General features: G+C 39.3%; 1 protein-coding gene across 1 annotated transcript in view; it reads right to left on the bottom strand.

Annotated features, from left to right (window-relative positions):
- mamdc2a (MAM domain containing 2a) overlaps positions 1-19,593 on the bottom strand; it is a 142,210-nt gene that overhangs the window by 9,443 nt on the left and 113,174 nt on the right. The window contains exon 10 of the mRNA XM_051927784.1: positions 820-916. Within this exon, the coding sequence (XP_051783744.1) occupies positions 820-916 (97 nt within the window). The remainder of the gene's footprint in view (positions 1-819; positions 917-19,593) is intronic.

The following is a 19,593-nucleotide window of genomic DNA, read 5'->3' as shown; positions in this document are numbered from 1 at the left end:
ATTTACAGGAGGTGTTTTTAATTTTAGTTTTACCTTTTACAAAAGGCATTGTAATAAGTGGATAAGTTTAATATGTCACTGTACTCTGTGAAAATATATTTTATAAATCTGCCTTTTTCTACTCACATGCACACATTCTGTAGCCAGATTTACCACAGGGGTTCACTATATAAGAAATGCTAGGCAAGCATCATAAGACAAGACAGTTAGGGATAACTGTGAAATGAGCAGTCACACTGAGGACCATTGTATACTATTTTTGTGTGTCAAAGTCAGCATCAAACTGTATCCTCTTTTCCTTGTTTGGAATGGCATGATTCAACTAAGTGGGGGCCTGCACATGAAGAAAGAGTATAAAGCCTTGGAACATTGCCTGGAACACCTTTGAAGCCGACAGACAGATGGAAGACAATGCCATCTGATCCTGAAAATCCTTCCACTGCATGGTGAAAATAGCTGACTCTACACATTGGACCCCCACTCCCGAACTGGGTTCTTGCTATTGGCTTCCTTCGTTTGTTATGCAGCGTAAGCCGTCATTAAGCAAAATTAAGTTATTTCTCCTATGTGATTTCTTACCGTTGCATCACTAAGGGAGGGGTATCGCCTTTTTATCTTATATCTATATAGATTCGGGTTATGTAACACTCCACAATTACAAATGAACTCATTCCCAGGGAGCTAACGCTCCTTGCAGGATACAGGCATGAGTACTTTATAAATTATTGGACATTCATTTGCATAGATGCATTTTTCAGATTATTACAATTTCTTAATGATTGACAATGATACTTATGTTTTCTCAACACAGTCTCATACCAGCTGTAATATGGCAGTCTCCATGGGTCACACTGATATCATCTAAGGCTACTAATCCACAGTCCCAGAAGTTTCTGCAAATGCTCACAAAAACAACCTAAAAACAAACAATGATATATTATTTCAAAGCCTTCAAGTCATCATTTCATTTTGAACACAATCCTAAAATGAAATAAAAATTCCAAAAACCACAATGACAGAACCACAACACAAAAAAAGTGTGATGATTAAAAAAATTGCTGGTGAGTTTCCTGAGAAACAACAAAATAAAATTTCACATGCTCGACACACTCAGTATTATTTGATGATCAAGAAAATCTTAAAATCCTGATATTTTGTTTGGGATTGGGTTTTCATTGTTGTAAGGGACAAATTGCAGATAAGTTTTAGGTGAACTGTAAAATGTGAATTACAGTATACATGCATTGTAGTATGATTGGAAAACAGGAACTAACTTTACCTCTGCGTCTTCCAAAACCATCCATCTCTCGATTCAGTTTTGAACCAGCTCATTCAGATGTAGGGATGCAGGGAGCACAGACCATTCTAGCAGCTGTAGGCTTGCTAGACAGGAGATAACCCTGAATGGGATGCCTGTCTGTCACATGGCAAGTCCATGAACAATCCACTCATACCAGTCTCACAGTCTTCACAGATTAACCTAACAGCCTGTCTGTGGGATGTGACACAAAAACATGCAAACTCCACAGTGACACTGACCATGTTGGGAATTAAATCACAGTCTGCAGCACTCTGAGGCATTGACCACTATGCCATTGTGTCACCCTTTTTGAAGACTAAAAGCTACACAAAATTGCTAACTGGTAACCTAACTTAAAATAAATATAGTATATGGCAGCAATTCTAAGGCTACTTCTTGCTGTTATTGGCATTCTTTAGGTAAATTGGCTAGACAGCAAATTCTTCTCAATACATCAGGAAAGACAGGCATTCAATAAGTGCAAGTCATTAAGAACATTTCAATATTATCAGCATTTTCTAGCGGTCAATGGACTCTGAAACTATACATATCCAAAATCATCAGTGTCACATCCCAGGGAAAGATAAAAAAAAAGTAGTTTATGCTGGTGAAAACCTGAACCGACAGATGTACTGCAGGGTACAAAATCCAGTCCAGTCCTAATCATCATTCTTTATCATCCTCCACAATGCAATGCAATGGATCTTTTTTAAGTAATATAATCTGACTGAACTACGAAGTTAGTTTAGGTCCCCTTACCAGTCAATCTTGTGGGCAATTTAAAATCTGTGTTATTTGGTCATAGTTCTCTTCTAACATTTGTGCTTTTCTTTTCCTTTTTGTGCTTTTCTTTTCAGTTTTTTTTTTAATTTTTATTCTAATTTAGAGCTTTGTGTTTCAAGTATTAGTATATAATTTGGTGTTTAATGTTTGATATTAGTTTATATCCAATTTTACTAATTTGATCTTTTTCTATTTAAGTATTTCTTAAAAATACGAACATATAATAAACACACAATACAATACAGTTTATTTTTGTGTAGCCCAAAATCACACAAGAAGTGCCGCAATGGGCTTTAACAGGCCCTGCCTCTTGACAGCCCCCCAGCCTTGACTCTCTAAGAAGACAAGGAAAAAATGGAAGAAACCTTGGGAAAGGCAGTTCAAAGAGATACCCCTTTCCAGGTAGGTTGGGCGTGCAGTGGGTGTCAAAAGAAGGGGGTCAATACAATACAATACACAGAACAGAACAAACCCTCAATACAGTTGTGAAAGACAGAGGCACTGTCGACCCCTTGAACCCTCAGACCAGACGTCAGACACCAGATAAAAGTCCAATATGACTTTATGTTATAATAATTATGTGCACCAAGCACACTCCACTCCACTATACTCATATAATACACAATAATTAATCAATCCTCCACTCCCAGACGCGTTGCCATCCTTCCACCCAGCTCAGCTCAATTCTCTGGTGTTTCACTGTCCTTTTTATAGTCCTTGACCCAGAAGCATTTTACCCTCTCTGTCCATGTGACCTGGAACTCTTCCAGGTCAGATAAAAAAATCCTTCTTTTCTTCACCCAGGAAGCACATCGTTCCCTTTGTCCACGTGACTCTGACATACTTCCTGGGCGTAAGGCAAATAGTCTCTGTGCCTCCCTGCAGCGTCCTGTAGCGGGCCCCAAGGTATCCAACGGGGCTGAGAATAAAAACTACATTGTCCAGTATTTCCTGCTGGCATTCAGGGCACCTCCATGCTGCAGGAAGGGCTCCACCTGGCGGCCTGGGGGTATTGGCCAGGATGAAAGGCCGGCCACATATTACACAGTATAAAATAAAAAGTTAAAAAAAGTAAAAATTTTAGAAGTACGGAGCAGAATCTAACAGTAGATGATATCACATAATAAGATTTGGAAATTTTTAGAGTCCTGGAGACCTCATCCATCAAGCTGCCTCCCCCATTTGGCCATTCCACTGGTGAAACAGTGCTGGGCCAGCCAAACCGATGAAAGGACCCCTCTTTCCCATGATTCCTGCGATCCTCCATCAGGGATGACTTTACCTTAGGCAAGAAAAACAACTTGGCAGGTGGGCTGTGGCACCAAGTGCCACATTTGAGTACTGAGAAGAGAAACAGAAAAGGTGAGGGTTAGTATCCAATTATAACTATCATGTTACTTATGTTTTAGTGCTAATGACTAACAACAGAGATGCAGTATGTACAGTTAATCAGCAGCTCTAGTCAGGATATGCTAAACTGAAGTAGTGAGTCTTCAGCCGGGATTTAAAAGCTGAGACCGAAGGGGCATCTCTTATAGTAGCAGGCAGACCATTCCACAGTTTAGGGGCCCTGTAACTAAAAGCTCGACCTCCCACTGTTATTTTATTAATCCTTGGAACCATAAGCAGACCGGCATCTTGAGATCTTAATGTGCGCTCTGGTTTGTAAGTCATGATAAGTTCAGACAAGTAAGCCGGACCTTGGCCATTTAATTCTTTATATGTTAAAAGGAGGATTTTGAAATCTGCCCTAAACTTAACCGGGAGCCAGTGTAAGGATTTAAGAACTGGAGTTATGTGTTCGTATTTTCTTGTTCTTGTAATAATTCTTGCAGCCGCATTTTGGATTAACTGGAGGCTGTATAGAGAACAGTTTGAACATCCAGTGAAAACTGCATTGCAGTAGTCAATCCTACTAGAGATAAATGCATGAATTAATTTCTCAGAATCCTGTTTATTTAGAAAGCGCCTTAATTTCCTAACATTTTTTAGATGGAAGAAACATGTTTTGGACAACTTTGCAATATGCGCTTTAAATGACATGCTAGAGTCAAAGATAACTCCTAGATTGCGGGCTGATTCAGTAAAATTAACTGGGATTCCAACTGAGTTAAATGATGACAAAATATTGTTATGATCAGCATCATTCCCTCCAACAGTTAACATCTCTGTTTTATCTGTGTTTAAAGACAAGTAGTTCTCATTCATCCACTCCTTTAATTCGCTAACACAACTAATTAAAGACAACTTTGGAGAAACTTCATTTGATTTAAATGAAAGGTATAACTGGGTGCCATCTGCATATGAGTGAAAATTAATATTATGTTTCCTAATGATAGATCCCAGTGGAAGCTTGTAAAGTGAAAACAGTAGAGGTCCCAGTACTGAGCCCTGCAGGACACCATATTGAACTTCTGTGTATAATGTCGGAGTACTGTCAGCACATTTCTGTACATATTGGAATCGATTTGATAAGTAAGAAATAAACCAAGCGAGCATGGTGCCTGTAAGCCCAACATCATTTACTAGCCTGTGCAGTAAAATAGAATGGTTGATGCTGTCAAATGCTGCACTTAAGTCCAACAACATAATTACAGTGGAGTTTCCTTCATCAGTGGATATCAGAATGTCGTTTACAACCCGCGTTAGTGCCATTTCTGTACTATGACCAGTGAGAAAACCAGATTGGAATTTCTCAAATAAATTGTAATGCGTAAGGTGTGACTGAAGCTGACTGGTGACTACTTTTTCTAGTATTTTATAGAGAAACGGTAGATTTGAAATAGGCCTATAATTATTTAGTATGTGTGGGTCAAGGTCTGACTTTTTAAGTAATGGTTTAATGACTGACACTTTTAGTGCATCAGGTACTGTGCCATGCAATAATGAACTACTGATAATGTTTAGAATAAGCGCTGCAAGAATATCCATTGCACTTTTTACTAGTTTTGTTGGCATTGGATCTAGGGAACATGTAGTGGGCTTCATTTTAGAAATTAAAGTTAAGACTTCCTGCTCAGTTACAGGATTAAAATTACTAAAGTGCTGAATGCAATGTGAGGCAGGGTCTGCTAAGCTAGTATTTGGTTTGTACTGTGATGCAGAGATCTGGGATCTTATATTTTTAATTTTCTCATTGAAGAAGTTCTAAAGTCTATATTGCTAATATCTGTTGGTATTTTGCACTGTTGATCTGAATTTCCATTTGTTAATTTAGCCACTGTTCTAAACAGTACCCAAGGATTTTTATTTTTGCTATCTATTAATGTAGAATAGTATTCTGAGCGAGCTTTAAAGAGCGCTTTTTTATATTTATTTACACTCTCTGTCCATGCAATTTGAAAGACATGTAGCTTTGTTGTTCTCCATCTGCGCTCCAGTTTTCGACACTCTAATTTAAGAGCTCGAGTGTTTTCATTAAACCAGAGAGAGTTTCTATGTGCTTTGATCACTTTTGTTTTAAGGGGAACCACTGCATCCAGAGCATCTCTCAAAGTCACATTATAATGTGATGTTAGCTGATCTAAATTGTTTTCCACGTTTAAATTTGATGTTAACTGATCTAAATGGTTTTCCACAATTACACTTGACTTGCACAAAGTATCTATAAATTTTGAAGCAGAATTTCAATCTAGATGTCGCACTGTCTTTGTTTTAATCTGGGAGTGTGTTGGCAAGGGCAGGACTAAATCAAATGTAATTAAGTAGTGATCGGAAATAACTTCATTTAATGGATTAATATTTAAGTTTTAAATTTCAACTTTGTAAGTTATAATTAAATCTAATGTGTGGTTATGATTATGAGTTGGACCTTTGACAATCTGACAAAATCCTACTGAATTTAACAAATAAGTAAAACATTTGCTAAAAGTGTCAGTTTCCACATCAATGTGTACATTAAAATCCCCCATCAGTACTACGTGATCATAATTTATAGCCAAATCAGATAGAAGGTTGCTAAATTCAGTCATGAACAATGAATATGGCCCTGGTGGTCTGTAGACTAGCACTATAATTGTGTTGGAATCTGTTGTAATATTTAAAATGAATGCCTCAAAGGATGTAAAGTTGCCTACATTTTTAGAAGTGATTTGCATTTTGTTACAATGAATTATTCCAAGGCATCCTCCTCGACCAGAATCTCTAGACTTATGAAGGAACTAGTATCCATCTGGTGACGCCTCAGCTAGGGGAACAGTGTCACATTTACTAAGCCAGGTTTCGGTGAGAAGACACAGATCAGATTTTGTACTTAATATAATATCATTTACCAAAACAGCTTTAGTGCCAAGAGAGCAAATGTTCAATAAGTAGCATTTAAAACTGCATGCTTCTTTCTGAACTGGTGATATGTTTTTTGTTTTAATTTGAAGTAAATTTCTATTACAGATGCCCCTAGTGGAGGGTCTGGTTTTATCCCTTGGTCTAATAATACACCTTACTTTTTGGTTATCAATTAATTTAAGGTTTGTATCAAGACTAAATTTACTGGATGCCCCACGACAAGGATTATGGGTAACAGCTTCAGGAAAGTAACAGGTGGGATAAACAACAGCCTGTGATTTAAGATCACATGACTGCGGCCTGGATGGTGCTCTAATCAGTCAACCAGGCAGTTTTGCTGCCATATTTTGGGATAATACATAAGCTCCCCTCCAGTTAGGATGAAGACCATCTCTTCTGAAAAATCCAGGCCTTTCCCAAAAATCATCCCAATTGTTCACAAATGCTATGCTTTTATTTGCACACCAGGTTTCTAGCCAGCAGTGAAGGGAATGCAATCTGCTATAAATCACATCCCCTCTATATAATCTGGGTAAGGGGCCAGATACAACTAAATTCCGACATTTTCTTTTAGCTTTGATGCATAGAGAGATGAAGTTCCTCTTTAATACCTAAGATTGCTGTGAATAAATATCATTAGTGCCGACATGCAGCAATAAGGTAGATACTTCATCGTCGGCGACACGGTCCAATGCGGCCTCTATACCAGAAATCTTGGCCCCTGCGAGGCACTTAACATTAACTGCTGGTTTAACACAGTTTGGAATTCTAACATTCCACACTATGGAATCGCCAATTATGAGCACTTTCTTATTCTCGGTTTCCACAGGCGCGCTGCGGAGTGCTGAGAATCTGTTCTGGGTCCGAATTGGTGACCTGGGTGCCGGGGGACTATATTTTGGATTCTTAGACCCCCGTCTTACTGTTACCCACTCGCCCTGTGGCTGAATTGGTGCTGCTGACTTCGGCCACGCACTGACTCTAGTGGGGCCTGGAGAGACTGATTCCTAACGCAGTCCTCCAATTCGCATATTTTCCCAACCAACTCTAAATTAACTAAATACTTTTGGCAGGTGAAGCTGTCTACATTGTCGGCCAGAAAACCTGAACTGTACATGCTGCAGGACACACAACATATAAACGTGCCCTCAATGGGCAGAGGGCAGATAGAACTTACGTTTAGTGTTGATGTCATCTTCTCCTTTTTTGTAGTTACTTAAGTGCTTTCCGCTTCAGCTGAATCACTAAGAAACGGTCGGCTTTAAGTTTCCACCACCCGCTGAGCGATCGACTTTAATTTCTCGCTGCCGGCTTTACTTCAGATGAACTTGCTCCACACAAAGTGGACATTTGAGAAGGCAAATCATCTTAAAATCTGGGTCTTCAAGCAATACGATTCTTTTGTGCATGTGAAGTGACAACAGGCACACTGGAGAGGCAACAGCAAGACAACTCCCAAAAAGAACATGGTTTTGCAAATGGTGGCCACAGAGAATTGCTCTCTCCTTATCCCTCCTGACTGTTTCTTCTTTAGTTTTGCATTTTGCTAGTGTGCTGTCACTACTGGGTTACGTGAGGCAGTACCTGCATGCAATCAGCCTGTACAGATAGTCCAGTTCCTCCAGGATGGCACCTCCATACATGCCGTCACAAGAAGGTTTGCTGTGTCATTGTGTATCATTGTTGTATTCTTCTAATGAAGACAAAGAAAATGATATATAAGTATACTATATGACGTTCGATTTTGAAGAAAAATTAGTGTTGCCTGATATGTTGGATGATTTAGCTTATCTTTATATACTGCTCAAAAAAATTGAAGGAACACTTTTTAATCCGAGTATTGCATCAAGTCAATGAAACTTCTGGGCTATTGATCTGGCCAGTTAAATGGCAGAGGGGGTTGTTAATCAGTTTCAGCTTCTTCGGTGTTAATGAAATTAACAACAGGGGCACTAGAGGGGCAACAATGACATGACCCCCAAAACAGGAATGGTTTAACAGGTGGAGGTCTCTGACATTTTTCCCTCCTCATCTTTTCTGACTGTATTTTCACTAGTTTTGCACTTGGCTACAGTCAGTGTCACTACTGGTAGCATGAGGAGATACCAGGACCCTAGAGAGGTTGTACAGGTAGTCCAACTTCTCCAGGATGGCACATAAATACCTGCCATTGCCAGAAGGTTTGCTGTGTCTCCCAGCACAGTCTCAAGGGCATGGAGGAGATTCCAGGAGACAGGCAGTTATTCTAGAAGAGCTGGACAGGGCCCCTCGTAGAAGGTCCTTAACCCATCAGCAGGACCGGTATCTGCTCCTTTGGGCAAGGAGGAACAGGATGAGCACTGCCAGAGCCCCACAAAATGACCTCCAGCAGGCCACTGGTGTGAATGTCTCTGACAAGACAATCAGAAACAGACTTCATGAGGGTGGCCTGAGGGCCCGACGTCCTCTAGTGGGCCCTGTGCTCACTGCCTGGCACCGTGGAACTCGATTAGCTTTTGCCATAGAATACCAGAATTGGCAGGTCCATCACTGGCACCCTGTGCTTTTCACAGATGAAAGCAGGTTTATCTTGAGCACATGTGACAGACGTGAAAGAGTTTGGAAAGCCGTGGACAACGTTATGCAGCTTGTAACATCGTTCAGCATGGTTTGGTGGTGGGTCAGTGATGGTCTGGGGAGGCATATCCATGGAGGAACGCTCAGACCTCTACAGGCTACACAATGGCAACTTGACTGCCATTAGGTATCGGGATGAAATCCTTGGACCCATTGTCACACCCAATGCTGGTGCAGTGGGTCCTGGGTTCCTCCAGGTGCAGTACAATGCCCAGCCTTATGTGGCGAGAGTATGCAGGCAATTCCTGGAGGATGAAGGAATTGATACCATTCACTGGCCCCCACACTCACCTGACCTAAATAGAACACTTCTGGAACATTATGTTTTGGTCCATCCAACGCCGCCAGGTTGCACCTCAGACTGTCCAGGAGCTTGGCGATGCCCTGGTCCAGATCTGGGAGGAGATCCTCCAGGACACCGTCTGTCTTCTCATTAGGAGCATGTTCCAACGTTGTCAGGCATGCATACAAGTACGAGGGGGCCATACAAACTACTGAGTACGATTCTGAGTTGCTGCAATGAAATTTCGGCAAAATGGACTAGCCTGCCACATCATTTTTTCACTTTGATTTTCGGGGTGTCTTTGAACTCAGCCCTCTGTAAGTTGATAATTTTCATTCTCATCAAACGATGTGGCATCCTTTCATTCCTAACACATTACCCAGTCCATATCAGTATAGATATCCAGCATGAGTTTTTTTCCCTTTGAGATCTTGTTTTCAAGGTGATTTTTTTGAGCAGTTTATATATAAATATAAAGAGCAGATATAGCTAGGTATTACTATATACAGTATATATTGTGGAGGATCAGCCCTGGCACAGACAGGCAAACACCAATGTTCCAACCCACAACATGTTTATTTACAATTTACAGTGAGTAAAATCCCGCACACAACCCAGTGTCCCTGCACCAATCACCCTCAGTCCAGGCCTCTTCAACATCCAGCCTTCCTTCACTGCCTCCACTCCTCTCCTCCGAGCTTCGTCCTCTTCCACCCGACTCCAGCTGACAACTGGAGGGAGGCGAACCCTTTCATGTCCACCCGGACGTGCTCCAGGTGCCCTTGATGAGCTTCCTGCATCACTTCCTGGTGTGACAGAAGTGCCACATGAGCACCCGGAAGCACTCCAGGTGTCCCTGGTAATCCTTTTGCTAGCACCTCCAGGTGTGGTGGAAGTGCTGATGTTCAGGGCTTCACAATCGTCCTGGTGCCCCCTGGCGGTGGCCACGGGCCCCTATTAGGGTTGAACTTCCATGCTCAATTCCCATGGCCCCCATACAAACCAAGGTGGCTGCCCTCTCAAGGTCCGGGAGAGGTATAGTTCTCTCTCCCAGCCCTTCTAGGCGTCCTCGACCAGAATCTAGGCGTCCTCGACCAGGCACAGCCCCCAGCCGCCCGCCACAATACAGTGGACCCTTGACTTACGAACTCAGTTCGTTCATGAGGGCTGGTTGTAACTCAAGTTGGTTGTAAGTCAAGACTATTTTTCCCATAAGAAATAATGGAAATACCCATAATGCATTCCGAACCTCCCACAGCAACGCTTACTTAACCTTTTCATAATAAAAAAGGGTTGTATAATGTGCATAATTTACCAAAACACCAATAATTTTTCTAATGTACTAACCAAAAAGTTATAAAAAGTGCCTAGCCTACCAGAAACAACAATTTCATACTGTACTCACCATTTAATTTGACATCTTTGGGCTGCAGGAAGGGAGGCGGAGGAGAATGAAATGGAAGGTGGTTATTGTTTGGAAGGAGCCTCCTTATACAAATCTTTTCTTTGTAAAATTGTCGAGATGGTGGATTTCGACATGCTGTACATATTAGCGAGATCGGTCACACGAACACCACTCCCATATTTACACACAATTTCCTTCTTCGTTTTGATTGTGATCACTTTCTTTACCTTCATTACCTTCTCTTCCTTCCTTAGCAATTATCGAAAAAAATTGTATAAATTACTGCACTGACCAAAATTACGTCCACAAACACATGTATCTGGGCTCCGACTGACGCTTACAAATGCTCTCGGCAGTTTGTTTACAATCATGCAAGCGGATACACGTGACCGCATTTACGTCGTAACGCAAGATGTTGGTCGTGAATCAAAACAAAAATTTTGGTCGTAAATCAAGTTGTTCGCATGTCAGGCCGGTCGTATATTAAGGGTCGACTGTATATATATATAGATATATATATATATATATATATATATATATATATATAATATTGTGGGACATGGCCGGCCTTTTATCCCAGCCAATAACCCCAGGCCACCAGGTGGAGCCCTTCATGCAACATAGAGGTGCCCCGAGTTCCAGCAGGGCATCATGGACAGTGGAGTTTTTCATCACAGTCCTGCTGGATACCAGGGGAACTTCCAGGGGACGCTGCAGGAAGGTCCAGAGACTATTATGTGCCCTATAACCTGGAAGTACGTTGTAGTCATAGCGACAGGAAGAATGACGTGCTTCCAGGGTGAAGAAGAAGAGTTTTTATATGACCCGGAAGTGTTCCTAGTCACATGGACTTCCGGGTCAAGGACTATAAAAGGACTATGGGAAATCCCAGACATCGAGCTGAGCTGGGTGGAAGGGTGGCAACGCGTCTGGGAGTGTGGAGGATTATTGAGTATTGTATTATTGTGTTTATGAGTATTGTGGAGTGGAGGGTGCTTTGTGCACTGTATTGTCCAAATAAAACGAATTATTAGACTTTTAGCTGGTGTCTGGAGTCAAGTCAGAGGGTTCAAGAGGGCGACAGTGCCCTCTATCTGTCACAATATATATATATATATATATATATATATATATATATATATATATATATATACACAATATATATATATATATAGTAAATGTAAAATAAGAAAGTATAATAATGTTGGTAATGACCTCTTTAATATGCAATGACATTTCACATATTAAGATACAAATAAAATTTGTGTGTTTTTGCACGCTTTTCAGTCACTGTAGCAGAAAAATCTAATCTTGTTAACATGTAGGTCAAAGAAGGTAGTTTTGAGATCTAAGGGAATTCATATCTTTGACTCTGCTGACACAATGTATTTGTACAATTATAAATATTTATTTCCACAGGGCACATAATAAATAAATGATCCTGTATTATTAGCAGCCTGTCTTATTTTTAAAACATCATATAAAATTTATGAACAAGCTCTCCTGATTGTACAGAACTGCAGCCTATTTCTGCAATTTATGAAGGTGCCTGTATTGCAGAATTTCCCAAATCACATCTAAATGTTTGTAGTTGTTTGTTGGAATTTTGTTTATTGTGTGTTTAATTTACAATTAATGTATCTGTTTATTTTTCTATAACATTTGTTTGGTATTAATTTTTTTTACTTTATTTGATAGTCTGTGGTGTTAAGGAATGCTATCATTTGTGGGCAAAGGGATAAATGCCCTATTTCTGGATATATTCTATTTCTGAAAAATACTTCTACTGCTCAACAGAATTTCTTTCTTCAATTGTCTGACTCAAGGGCAGAAGAGAATGACAGTAACAGTTACTATTTAATGTGCATGAATATGGGAAAAAACTGGAGAAGTATGCAAGCACAGGCAAAAGATGTAATCTCTGCATTTACGGTAACTGGGCAGGAAATCAAACCCAGGTCTTTGGAGCTGTCAACGTGCCACTGTACTGCCCTCCTAACAAGCACTAACTCCTAAATTAGGAAAAAAGAGACTAAAATAACAAAAGTATAAAATATCACATAATCATTTAAATCATCAATTTTAAAGGCATTTTTCTTTCCACAGACTTGTCTAACTCCACTTAGGCAGAGCAGAAAGAATTTGTTGCAGTTGACTCAGTGGAATAACTAATACACATTACAGAGATATGGATGTCAAAATGGAAAGTGTTTGAATGTTACAAAACATGATAAAATACAGTGGTTAAAACATTTTTGGAGGATATTTTAATTTAATTGCCATTACACCCTAAAGCAAGGCTTTAAATATGTAGAAATTTATACTTACATAGGATTGTGGGGGAGTCAGAGTTTAACCCTGCAGCACTGGACATAAGACAAGAAACAGCCCTGGACAGGTTATTACAACATCACAAGAGGTATACTCATGTGACACAAGGGTGAATCTAGACCATCCAATCCACTTACCATGCAGAACTCTGGGGATTAGGGAGCAAGATCTATGGAGAAACAAGCGGAATGCTGTGTCTCCAATCAGGCTTAGGATTAAGACCTGAGAAGCTTTACCCATGAGGCATTTTGCCATTACTGGAATTCAGTAATACCCAGATTTGTAGAAAACAAATAAAGGTTTGGAAAATGCAGCAAGGAATTGTACTGTGTTTCAAATTTAAAACAAATACAAATGTCATCAGATACTGCTGTTGCTGCAGTTCCAGTTGGGCAATGCAAATGGGATGCAATGGTTAAATGGTGTTTGTTACCAATTTCTTATTTTAATGTCAAACTTTTCGCTAATTGAGTTGCTTCTTTAATTAGACCAAGTCTAGCTGGACGAGAAGTTATCAATAATGTGATCCATATTTTTCTTTCTGCAGTGGGCTGGCGCCCTGCCCGGGGTTTGTTTCCTGCCTTGTGCCCTGTGTTGGCTGGGATTGGCTCCAGCAGACCCCCATGACCCTGTAGTTAGGATATAGCGGGTTGGATAATGGATGGATATTTTTCTTTGAAATAAATAAAGATGTTTGTTGCTGCCACTATGTGTGTAGTTTATCAGAGGCACAAATTTTTACTTGAAATCTTTTTCACAATTACCTAATCTACCTGTAGACTTACCCATAAAAACTGACTGTACACAGCAAACACGCAGAGCAAAAATGCACATGGTTATCCTTTATACTGTACTAGGGGGCTCTGCCCCCTGCTCGCTTTGCTTGCCAACCCCCGGGACTGCACTATGTGCTAGCCTCTTTGTGATTCTGCTGCTCGCATATGGGGATGCGGATGTACAATTTAAATAGATTTTTATTTTCATGGGAATTGTTACATATGCATAATAGAACTATTTTACATTACTGAGAGTAATTAACCATATTAAAAAACAGTAAAACGTAATGATTTGAAAGTAAATTATGTTTTATTTCGTTTTGTTTGGCTTTGAAATTTTGACACAAATACTTTTTAAACTTACACTTTTACTGTAAAACTTCAGTAAAATCAAATTTTTTAATTAAATTTTCGTCAATATTGCATTGAATTTTGATTCTGTGTTTGGACTTTCATCATGACAACGCAACGTATAACTGCCCATGAGTGAATTTCGTTTCTTTCTCTCCAGTAAATAGACTGAGTTTTTTGAATGTTGTCTCTGTAATTTGTTAATTGCCTTTGCAAAAGCTACTCTAATGGGAAACTGTTAACATTTTAATACAAATGGCATATCAAGATCTCCTTTGGTGTCTAATGTTATCCGTGGAAGATGTACTACATTACCTTTCTTGGATACATCCTTTCAACAGTAATTCAGGTGGTGGAAGACCATATGATGTTAACGGTTGTAGATATTCTTTGGGATATTGTAAGTTGATGTTTTCATCTTCCGCACGATCACCACCAACTGTTTCAGTATAGTCTATTGATATGCATTTAACCAATTTGCCATGTAACTGATCGTCATTTTTGGTATTAATTCATTTGACTTCATCGTTTCTTGGTCGTAGGATTGCCCGTGTACTCATTCTTTCTGCTGGTAGCCCTTCGTGATGAAATTCTTCAATAAGATTTGGACATAATACGTATTCTTTAATTGGGAACTTAAATTGAGGAAAACATTAAAATTTATAAGAGCTGAGAGTGCAGGAACTGTGTCTTTCAAAAGCATTCACATGAATGAGAGGTGAGAGTACCGTGTGCGTGATTGAATATGGTTTAGAGGAGGGCATGACTTGAAAAAATCTCATGGCCAAAGTCTCGTCTTTCGGGAGTCTTGTCTAGTCCTAGGATTTTTTAGTATAATAGAGAGAAATACTACACTATATTACTTATGTTACAAGGCAAAACTTAATAAAGCAATTGAGTTAAACAAACCTACTAAACCAAGATAATCAGAAATACACTCTTAAACAGGCAGGTCTTCTCCTTCATGTGCTAACTTTACACTCAGTAACATTTTTACTTTCCTGTTGACAAGCTTATCATATTTCCTTGAGCTTCTCCATCATTAGCAGTTTTCCTGTTTTTAATTCTCGTGAACATATTCTTGTGAAGCTTGGACAATCTTGGAGGTTTTACGTTCACCACTTGCGAAAAGAATATTCATTACTTTAATATAAATTCCATTTACATTGTTAGGAATATTTATTTTACTTCAAAGTTTCATATCTTCTGGCACCCCATCCAAATCTGGTTCCAAGTTATGCTCATTGCTGCTAGATAGTCACTGTATCCCTGACCCAGATAAATGAAATAGAAAAACGGTGGACAGACTGCTTAAAAAGTGGGTTGATCAGCTGACTGCCAAACATGAAGTAGTTTTTGATGTATGAATTGATAATTTTTAAAATTTTGTATATTACTTTTCACAGAGAACACAAATACAAAGCACTTTACACAGTATATTATGAAGACAATTTAAAAGAATACAATAGCAAAGTGATGCAGTAAATGACACTACAGCTTGGCAGATGCAGGCAGCAGGTTCAGTCACTGGCCCAGCCACATTCCATATAGAATTTTAAACAAATGTTGTAGGTTTTGTCCTTTCAAATACTAAAGATGTCTGCATTAAGATGACCAGCAATTCTAATTCAACCTTATAAATTGAGTTTGGTTGTGCATGGCAGTGTGCGCCTTGATGGGCTGGCATCCTGTTGTGGATTAGGCTCTGGCCAGCCACTGAATACAAATATATGGAACCCATGACAGTTGCCTGGCAGCATGAGCCAAGGTGGAAATTACACCCAAGCAGAACCTTTCCTTCTCCTTTATCACAGTAGACCGTACTTACACCCAGATTCTTGTAACTTCAGAAAAAGATAAAACATGATTAACTAGCGTATACAGTTAGGACTAGTAGAGGTCAAATGACCAAGAGACCCAGAGTAATGACAGCAGAATATACCAGAGTAAGTGAGTAAGATACACAAACAAATATGCGCATACAGAAGTAAAAAGTGTAAACTCAGACCAAGGGTGGTCAATAACTTTTTTTAGGTACCATTTAAGGAAAACATAATCAATTCAGCAGTCTCAAGAAAAGTCAATTAAAGAAAGGGAAATAGTTAATTAGCATCAAAAACTGGTCACTAATTAAGAAAAGAGTTAGAATGAAGACTTGCAGCCACAGAAGCTCTCCAGGGCTGGAGTTGGAGACCCCTGGATTAGACTTTGTGGATACGTATGGATTTTTTGAATTCAAAGTTAGTTTTTACCAAATGTGACATAGTTTTTTTTGTCCTTGAGTCTTGAATTGTGGAGTGAAACTCTATTTATTGAAACAAGAGTAAGGAGTATATCAGGTTAGCTGATTTGTGTTTTCTATTAAATAATATGCAGTTATTTATTGGAACACATTCTTGTTTTTAATAACTCTAAAAAGAGGTGACATGTTGCATGTTGTTTGGAAATGCAGGTAGTAATTATCCTGTACACATGATGCCACTACTACTAGTACTACCAATACTATGACTATTGTTTATTGGTTACACCTCAGCCATCAAGTCCTTAATCTAACTGTCATATTGCTGCACATCTTCCACTTTACCTACCGTATATACTCGTGTTTAAGTTCTCCCGCGTAAAAGTTGTGGATTGATTTTACAGTATAATTTCCGGTATTTTATAATGTCGGTCGTATAAATTAAATGTGGAAAACTCATGCTATTGGTCCAAGAAATTATGATATGCTAACGCCCACCTGAGAGACTGCCTTTTTTTTCTATGTATTGTGCACACATGACCACACGGTAATACCCCAACTATTCCGAAGCGATATTTGCACTGATTTATGTTTTTTGTATCTCACACCCTCATACACCTTTATCGTAAGACCATCCCTTATCTATGATGGAGCGTTCGATCAGAAGAAAATATTAAGCTGGTTTTAAATTAAAAGTCGTTGAAATGGTGAAATACAGTAAATTGGTAACTGCACTGCTGCAACAAAATTGATGTGTCTCAGAAACAAGTGCGAGATTGGAGGAAGCAAGAGAATGTAAAAAAAAAAATTAAGTGTTGTATTTTTGAACAGGCATATAAGTCAGTGTCTGATTTTATGATCAATTTTTCAGGTTTCAAGGCCTGACTTATACGCGAGTATATACGGTAAATTGCCTCTTCTCATGCCTGGCTCAAGTCTCTTTGACTAAAGGTGTTTGCTGAAATAGTATAACAGAATAATAAAGTAATAAATGTATGCAAGGGTGGTCTTCTCTTAGAAATGAAACCACAAATACAAAGTTTGCTACAATTTGTGATTTCATTTCTATAATTCAATTCTCATTATTTACAAAACTGGATAAGATGTTGTTGTTAAATTTTCTATATATAACATGTTTTGGGCTTTGGTGCTTTGGTTTGCTTTTGATTTATTTGATTTTTGAATCTAATTTGTCCCTGCTTAGCAACCTAGCAGTTCATCTCCAGGAGCCTCATGTATAAATGGAGCGTATGCACACAAATGTTGCGTAAGAACGTTTCCACGTTCAAATCGCGATGTATAAAACCTAAACTTGGCGTAAAGCCACGCACATTTCCACGGTACCTCATACCCTGTCGTACGCAAGATCTCCGCTCGGTTTTGCAGACTGGCGGTACAAAGCATCAAAGCAGTGCTATTGTTCCTATGTGGTTTATCATTCTTTTTCAGACCCACGTCCCTGACGCGGCTTTATAAATACACTGAGATTAACCGCATATTGTTTATTAGTTTAATGCATCTGATTGTAATTAACCAGTAACAATATAATGGTCCACGGAATGGTCAAACTATTCCAAATACCATAAATGCTTTAACGTTGTTACTCTCACTGCACCTTCTTCTTCTTCTTTCAGCTGCTCCCGTTAGGGGTTGCCACAGCAGATCATCTTCTTCCATGTTACTCTCACTGCACCACTCGGAGCAGCTGATCGGAAAGAGAATTATCGGTATACAGCATCAATCACACGCTGCCTCAGCCATGCTTCCTATTTGAACTGCTTTCCTGTACAGACCTCGCGGTTCAGAAAGAGTTTCATCCCAAGAGCTCTAAACGCACTCAATCAGTCCATCAACTGCTCCTTGTAGAACTGCTTGGACTTATAAGTATAATCACCTCACTGTAAACTTGCACTACAGTTATAATATTGCACAACCTGAGACACTTTATAAAGCGCGTATTACATATGATGACGATATCATTTTTAAGATGAAATGCAGCAAAATATGTTCATTATATTATACAGATAAAAGCACTGTATGCTTCACTGGCACAGGCGTGAACAATAGAATAAGTAAACATGTACTACGAAGATATTTCAATGTTCCTTAAAGGTTTTGAAGAATCAGTGTTATAAGCTTACAGATGGCTTAATGTCTAATACAGAGCTGATTGTGTGGCAATCGGTTACTTGGAGAAAGAAAAGGAAGGACAGGAATTGGAGGTTAGTACATTTCAAAGAGACAGTACTGCAGGGGCAGCCTTAGGCATGTGCAAACTGTGCACCTGCACAGGGCCGCCAAATCCCAGGGGCCACCACGCCAATATATATTGAATATAAAACAGAGAAAATAACAATACAGCTAAAAATGTAGTGGCAAATTTCGGCAAAAGTTAAACGCTTGTGTCATGAGCACGAGGCGGCGTTGCAGTGTCCGCAACGGACGTGGCCATCTGCCGTGCATAAAATACCATATTGACATTGGCGGGCAAAGAGGCCACTGATTCTTTCTCTGCCCAGGGCCGCCACGAGCCTAGAGCCGCCCCAAGTACTGCTGCAATAAATTATTTCATTGAAGGTCACATACAATCACTGCGCCACCGTATTCCCATGTTTAATAATGTGCTTTAATTCCTATCATCATGAAAATGATATCACGTATACATCTCAGTATTTTAGTTAACCAGAGAGCTGTAATATCATGAATGTAATGCATTCTGTGTCCTGTCGGAGGAAGAGAAAGCCGGTTTAAGAAGCACGTAGTGATTCGCACACATAGAGCACATAGAAGAACACATACAAAACAAAGCATTTAACGTGCTACTTTAATTACAATGTGATTTGAGAAACGGGTTAATTAAACGATTTTAAGATGAAGTTTATGATGTTCTACATTAATGACAAAATAAACTACATAATTAAAGTGGAAATTTCGAGATTGAAGTTGACATTTCAAGCTTTTTCCTCATTGTGTGCCTTTTTTTTCTCTGTACCCTAATAAGCTTTCATATGACACTCAGATGGTCAGCTATGTCTCGCCTTTTCACGGTGACTTTGATATCTGACAACTTCTTTTTTATTTCGGGCACTGTGCGACTTTGTGAACTTGAGCTTTCGAGTTTCTCCAACACGTTATGTCAGTCGATTAGCTTCCTTTTGTTGTTTATACCACTGTTTAAACCAACAAATAGTATGTTTTTCTTTGCCTCCACTTGGTATTCGCTAA

This window comes from Erpetoichthys calabaricus, chromosome 5 (genome assembly GCF_900747795.2).
Source record: "Erpetoichthys calabaricus chromosome 5, fErpCal1.3, whole genome shotgun sequence".
Lineage (NCBI taxonomy): Eukaryota > Metazoa > Chordata > Cladistia > Polypteriformes > Polypteridae > Erpetoichthys > Erpetoichthys calabaricus.
Note: the sequence above shows the minus strand (reverse complement) of the source record. Positions and strands in the feature narration are given on the sequence as shown.